This window comes from Phlebotomus papatasi, chromosome 1, assembly GCF_024763615.1.
Source record: "Phlebotomus papatasi isolate M1 chromosome 1, Ppap_2.1, whole genome shotgun sequence".
Lineage (NCBI taxonomy): Eukaryota > Metazoa > Arthropoda > Insecta > Diptera > Psychodidae > Phlebotomus > Phlebotomus papatasi.
This window is the reverse complement of record NC_077222.1, coordinates 88714262-88721684: the sequence shown is the minus strand read 5'-3', so window position 1 is coordinate 88721684 and position 7423 is coordinate 88714262. Positions and strand designations below refer to the sequence as shown.

At 34.7% G+C, this 7423-nt stretch overlaps 1 protein-coding gene across 1 annotated transcript; it reads right to left on the bottom strand.

Moving 5' to 3' along the window:
* Positions 1–421: 421 nt before the first annotated feature.
* Positions 422–7102, bottom strand: LOC129809635 (cell cycle control protein 50A). The gene is made up of 3 exons (XM_055859596.1): positions 6883–7102; positions 6009–6821; positions 422–1021 (listed from the first exon to the last, which is right to left on the bottom strand). The coding sequence occupies exons 1-3, from the start codon at positions 6935–6937 to the stop codon at positions 810–812; spliced, it is 1080 nt and encodes a 359-aa protein (XP_055715571.1). The 5' UTR covers positions 6938–7102; the 3' UTR covers positions 422–809.
* Between the last annotated feature and the right edge of the window lie 321 nt (positions 7103–7423).

The window sequence follows — 7423 nt, the reverse complement described above, 5'->3', positions numbered from 1 at the left end:
TAAATGTCAAGCAAAAGCAGAATTTAGCTAGTTTTAGCTTCTTTCTTATACAATCGAATCTTCTAAATTCGAACGTTTGGGTGTAGTATGAATGACATTTCTCCCAATTGAAATTTTGAATTTAATTTCGTAAAAGGTTTAGCGTTTAATGTTCACTGAGTTCACTTCGATGTTTCAATGTAGTATTTTCTCAGTCATCCTGAAAATTCTAGGTAACTTTGTCATTATCTTCTCTTAGTATGTGAATAACTCCTTACTTTTTTGTAAGATATTCTGACAATTGATCATGATTTCCTACACGAGAAACAAAATGGCGACCACAAAACATTGCTACCAACATTGCACTCCGAAACTTGACGAAATTTCAACGAAAAGGTGATCCTCGTGATCCTGCTTCATTTTCAAAACAAACGCCAATTCATCTATTTAACATGTTTATTTTCCACAAGTCATCTCACAAATTCTTTACCTTATATTTTCTCCAGCAAATATATTTAACAACTACACACATCTACAGACATTAAAAAAAAATCGGGTGATTCTAACAAAATAATTAACAGTGGAAAAAAAATAAATCTTCATCTTCGATGTCCACAAAAGTAACGTTAAAGCGTGTGTCATAGAGTTTTTAAATTATTCGCCTCAGATAGAATGTGTTTTTCACTATCTCACAGTTATTAGAATTAAATACATCCACTTGGCATTCACAATATGGAAAAAAGGCATTTTTTTTTGTTTGTGAACTTCTGATATCACTTTTATCTTTGACTTTCTCTCTTTCAAGAAGTTTTACACTCTGTTTCTGCATTTTATGTGTAAGGGGTGCGAGGATTAACATTTATCATTTCTGTGGTATTTTTCGAAAATTTGATATGAATAAACAATAGCACTATTCCCAGAAGGAGACAAATGCACCCAACAACAATGTAGGCAATGCCCAGAAAGGGATTCTTTCCACCCAGAATTGATGTTGTTGATAAAATCATTTTCTTGGAGCCCTCAAACTCCGTCACGGCATAAGCTGAAATAAAATTCATCAAAATAAATAAAATGGGAGAAAGAAAAAATAGATTATTAGGATTATTAGTAAAGACACGATAATAGTATGTTTTATGAAGAATTAAAAGGTCAAATTTAGTGTCGCTTTTATGCGTTCCTGCCATTTCTCCGCTAATTAATTACCTCAACTCTGAAGAAACATAGCAATATCAAGATATCAAGTCCTTCTCTTCACTATACTGTCGTATGTCTGATTTCTTCGTATTTCGAAAAAGTATTGCAATTCTTTTTTAAATCACTGTAAATTAGTTTTAAACCAGTAACCTTTTAATATTTAAAAAGTAAAAAATTGTATTTTTGACAGAATTTTGACGTTTCTACCTACTACTTATACTAAAGTCTTCTTTCAAAAAAAAAAAATTAATAAATTTTAACGAAAATTGGTCCCAATGTGTAGAGGCCTTTATGGGCCTCATACTGTCTTATTTGAACAAGAACGTGATTTTGAGGTTAAATTGAATATAACCCCACATTAAACCCGTCAAATCATTGCTCTACCTGCCGATTTTACACGGAGGTTTTTTGAATTTTAACGGTATATTCTAGTACATTCAGAGAAAATCTGCAGATTCTCGGCAGAATTTCTCGCTAGAAAATCTGCATAACCTCCATTACTTCACAAAAATATTGTTGATTTATGAAGAAACTGTAGAAGTTATAAAGAAAATTGTATGCTCTGCTTAACAAGCATTACCGAGTACACATTTTAGATAAGTAAAAAAACTGCGAGCAAAAATACTAATTTCTTAAAAATCACCAATCGAATGATACAAAAACACGAAATTTTGGTCGACACTCTGTTTAAAGTTTTCACTTCACTTTTCTCTACTTGTAACACGGCGTCGCAGAATTCTTTATTTTATATAAACACCGTGATATCACTAAGAATAACTCTATAGAATTTTGCAAACTTCAGTGAAAAATTTTTCCATCTCTTCTGACACATCTTGTCTGGAAAGTCTGGAATGTAGAAAAAATCTACAGAATATCTACAGAAATTCATCAGAGATTCGTCATAAATCTGCCGAAATATTCTGACGAATTTTGTCCCAAGCCCAAATAAAATTCGTAAGAATATCTACAGAATTTATCTGCAGATATTCTGTAGAGGTGTAGATTTTCTCTACAGAAATCTTAAAGATATCTGCAGATATTATTTGACGGGAATTGAATATAACCCTCCTTCCACCATCTCGGAACACCACCAAACTTTGATTTTTCATTAACTCAGCCCCTATGGCATCGATCGATCTCAAATTTTAGAATGCTATAGTTGGACCTATGAGCTTTGGATTAAAACAAAAATTAAGCCTCCCCACGGCCCCCCTGACCCAAGTTATAAGGGGTCAAAAATTGAATTTTCAAATGACCATATCTCCTGTTCTCATTGTGAGAATTTGAAAAATGTTGGTATTTTGGAAAGCTCTCATTGCGAACTACAACCCTTCTAAGACCCCAACTTTGAAAAATCTTTTTCAAAAATTCGATTGCGAATATTTCAAAAAATAGCCGATTCTTTTTCTTTAAATTTTACTATGTTGTATCTAAAGGTCGAGACCTTTCCAACGGTGGGTCACACTTCTCCCTCGCTGTTCCCTGACCTGAGCTATAATCGAAAATGTCTTGACTTGACCATATTTTCGGCGTTTATGAAGCGATTTTGATGAAATTTTAGTATATATTGTATCTGAGAGCGAGATCTTTCTAAAGATAGGTCTCATCCGTCGCTACCCAAACCCACTGTACCCCGACCCTTACTATAGCCAAATGGACCGGACTCTATCTCTAATGTTTATTAACCGATTTCAATGAACTTTTTTTCTTTTGTTGGCCTTCTCCACTCAAAGTATTCAAAAGAGAAAATGACCAGTGATAAGCCCAGATAATTTTGGGGGTAAAGAATCGCATCTATCCAATTTTATCCATTTCGACCGACAAGAACAGTTTTCTCAACGCGATTCTTTACCCCCAAAATTTCGCATTTCGAGGTCACCTGTAAAAAATCTCAGCTATCATAATACGGGCTTCAGACCTAAGGCTTAGTCATATGGCTTAATTGTTAGAATTCCTTATCAGTTAAGATATCTTTGAAAATTTAACTTTGGATTGGATTGTAAAGGACAAACGAACTAATAGATTCTGAAAAAGCAATAAAATTGGTTGCCATTTAGGGTTCTGAGACCTTCAGGAACTGGGCTAAACCTCTAGTCTGAATACGTTTAGGCCGGCTTCATATGGCTTAACTGCTCTAATTTCTTACCAATAACGATTTTTTGGCAAAATTTTACTTATAATTGTATTATTAAACATGAAAGACCTATTAAGTTCTCAAAAAGCGATAAAATTGCTCGCTATTTCATATTTTGAGGTCTTCGGGAACTGGGCTAAACCACTAATCTGAAGACCGCTTAAGCTTACTATGGGCTACCACATAGCAAAATTCCGCAGAAATTTCAGTGCAAAGCTAGTGTCCAAATTGCAAAAATCTGCGTAATTTGACGCAAAAATTCCACTAAATTTTCAATGGAATTTGGAGCGGGTAATTCCATTGGAATCATAGCTCTCCATGGAATTTCAAATACTATCCACTGGAATTCCAGTGTTGACCGCGGTGTTCCGTGGAAGATTTGTATGGAAATTCACACGTGAAACGTCTGCGGGATAGGCTGGAAAAATCATATGAAAATTTCCACTATCTTTCCATATGGTTTTATATGGTTTTTTCCACTTTTTTTCTCGAATGTCAAACAAATAAAATGGCGTTGTGACAACGTGGATAATTTATTTCCTAACCTTCCGCAAACATTTTTAGTGATTCATGTGGCAATTATAATTAATTATGCGACACTGCGTTTCGTGTAGATAATAGTGAAGTGATTACATTAAATAAGTGGCCAACCTAAAATAAAACTGTTTTTATATCTTACAATATCTATTTCAGTTTTTTATTAACTAAAGTGGTAATTCGTTATCGCTGGTTCAGTAAAACTTATTAAAATCCCCGTGATCTTTGCTATTTCTTTAATATTTGGAAGTAAAATCACGAGGTGCATGTGACAGCTTCATTTTTTCTCCATTTTATGTACGTGGAAAAATCCACATAAATTCCAGGAACATTCCATGGATATATTCCACAGAAAAAATCCAGCATATAAATCCATCAAATTTTCCTTGGAACCTATTATGGAAAATTTCCACGGATTTTTTCAAGGAAAAATACTGGAAAATTCCGAGGAATTTTTCGCTTGTTATTCCAATTCCGCTTTCTTTTGCTATGGGGTAGTCACTGTTTTTTTTTGACGTCACGCTGTTTGTCCATCTGTGCGTCTTGCGGTTAGATATAGAGACTTGGGATCCTCGAGAGATCCCCCCATAAGTAGACCCTAAAATTCTCTTCGTTTTCCCTCCACTACCGCTCGAAAAAACATTTTGTTTTGGGTATTGCTGAAACGCGTCTTGCGATCTTTTAATTTCTGAATATGTTTTATGGTGTTTACACACTAGAAGCAATTTTCGTCAAAAAATGCCTTTTTTCAAAAATTCTGACGTTTCTGCCTACAAATAAGATAGGGGAAATTTTCTTTAAAAAGGCATTTTTTTTAAAGAAATTTCTCATAGTGTGTAGAGGCTATAAGATCTTGCCTAGGCGGACATTTCGTCCTTATACAAAAATACCGTTGAATTTTGAAAATACCAGTTTTTCAAGGTTTTATGTTTAAAAGGCTCTAGAGAGCGTATTTCTCAACCGAATGGGGTCATGTTTGGAAAGGATCATTAGAAAGGTTTTGGAATTTCTGTTGAGTTTCAACTGGATCTAATCATATTTATACCACTGAAAAAAATGGAGTGAGATTAAGATTTTTTCCTCGTAACTTTAACACTTTTAGGTATAAAAATATATCAACATTCTTTAATGTTAATTTTACACCCTTTTAAGTGTAAAATTAACATGAAAAAGGGTAACTTTAACCCATAATACACCTAAAAAGAGTAATATTTACACCGATTTCGGAATAAATAATGCAAGGTAAAATTAACATTTCCGGAATGTTATTTTAACTTTTCCGGATTTCGCGGTAAACTATTTTAACCCTGAAATCTATTTTGCTACTATTAAAACTGTTTTACGGGATCTTTTGGGTGATTTATGAATTGGTTTAAATATGTAAATGAGTTCGAGATCTTCGAAAAGTCTGGGACGCTTTTCCATCCCTTTTTTTTTAATGAAAATGTGTGCCAAGGCAAAATGAATTAAAATAGATTTTCAATCCTATTTTGTTGTCCTTTTAAAAATGTTTTAGAATACATATAATATTTAAAAATAGTATTTTTCCGTTTTTAGAATTTGTTTTATAATAATATTGCAAGGTTTATTTCAAATAAAAATTTGAAGATTGTAATATTAAATTACTAAATGAAAAACAAAATTTTAAAAAATAATAAAAAATAAAAATAAAATAAAATAATAAAATAAAATTATATAACTAAGAAATATAAAAATAAGTTAAAATGTTTTTTTTGTTTTGGATAAAAATTTGTCAAAGGCTAATCATGAATTTTATATTAAATATTAAATTAGAAGACCAAATTATTAAAAGAAATCAAAAAATCAAGTGTAAATTTGAGAAAAATACATTAACAAATTTGAAAAAATACATATTGTATTTTTTAATTTTAAAATTATTGTAAATATTAGTAATTCACATTTTTTTAAACAAAAATTTTAAACAGATTTAAAATTTTAAGAAAACAAATTTAAAAAAAAAATTTGGAAATAATTTTTAATTGATTTTTTGGATAATAAAAAAAATTTTAAAAAAATAAAATTTTAAAAAATAAAAGGAAGAAATCGCGTTGTTAATAACGGCAATGCATTTTTCAAGCGGAATCCTAAGCGATAGAGCGTGGCATGAAGTGCGATAAGAATAAGAAATAAGAGAATGACTCACCGTAGTCGACCCGCAACGTGTAGTCTCCCTTGGGTAGCCCAGCCGTGAAGAGTTCATTGGAGTGATCGACCCTCCTGTAGAGTTTCCGGAAGCTGGGCAGGGCTGCAGTTCTCATCCAAACGATGAGATCTTCATTCTGGAAGCCATTGTTTTCCGGATTCTCCAGATCCAGCTCCCAGAGATTCCTCGTCCAGGCTTTGGGCTTTGCAAATCCCTTCAGGGCTTCCTTCAAGTCGCCCTCGGGATTCCTGAATTTGATCTCCCGATCCGACGGCCAAGCAATTCCCGTCCGAAGGAGCGGAACCTTGCCACTGACGTGGGAGTGAATCTCCAGGGTGTCCGAGAACAGGGAATTGGCAATGGCTCCGCAGGGAGCAATTGGGATGGTATTGCCGTCATCGGCATAGGCGAATGGGATGCAATCGGTGGAGGGATCACTAGAGAGACGTCCAAGCAGCTGATCATCGTCCCTGGACTTGACGTAGCGCCTGTGATTCTGGTAGAAATTGCTCAGGCCGTAATACATGAAAACCTTGCCCAGGAAATCCTCCTCGAGCATGAAGGGAATCTCACAAGTGCAATTGCCTCCGTCATCCTTGATGACACTGGCACAGGTCACGGAATTATTGGGGCTGCCCAGCTGCTTGCAGTGCGTGTAATCAATAATATGCTCCTGGACATTGTCTGAGAAGTACAACAGAGCCACTCCGACGGGGATAAAGGCTATTCCAATGATGAAAAAGGTGGGCAGGACAGTTCCGGCGGTCAGAACGGGCTGCCATGCTGGAAGTCTTTGCTGCTTGAAGGCGGAATCTACGAAGGAAAATCCATTTTCTTATCGATTTTTCACTCGGCAAGCCCCTAAAAGACTCACCTGAAGGTCGCTTGGATTTGACCGTGACTTCTGACTGATCACCCACTGAGGCCATTGTTATATACTCTGGCTTTCTTCCCTGAACACGTAACTATCCCCCGAGAGCTTCAAAATTCACCAGAAAACAGGAAAAAGTGCTTTTTTCGCGAAAGGAAAGATTTTTGAAGAAAAGACAAACACAAATTTTGACAGCTGACTCATTGATTTGAAGTTAGCAGCATAATTGTCCCGGTTGTAAACATATTTCCATTTTGAACCCATTACGAAAGGCATACGTAAAAGGAATACAGTACAGCGATCGTCGCTTGCGTCAACAAATATCGTATTTCATCGCTTCTCGGCTTAACGGCTAAGAAGAACAGTGTGTGCATATTTTTGATTCAAATGTTATTTATTACAAGCTAAAGAAAAATAATATTAATGATGACAAAACCCGGGGATTTGATGCTACAGTTTAGTATTTAGGTTACAGCAGAGGTATTTCTGGGCGATACTGTTTTCCCTACCTCTGTTACTCAATGGTCCCAACCTGCAACTTTAC

Coding starts and splice junctions, on each gene's coding strand:
- LOC129809635 (XM_055859596.1), bottom strand. CDS start 6,937: ATGGCCTCAGTGGGTGATCAGTCAGAAGTCACGGTCAAATCCAAGCGA. Junction 6,822..6,882: donor CAAATCCAAGCGACCTTCAG/GTGAGTCTTTTA, acceptor TTTCCTTCGTAG/ATTCCGCCTTCAAGCAGCAA. Junction 1,022..6,008: donor CACGTTGCGGGTCGACTACG/GTGAGTCATTCT, acceptor ATTTTATTTCAG/CTTATGCCGTGACGGAGTTT.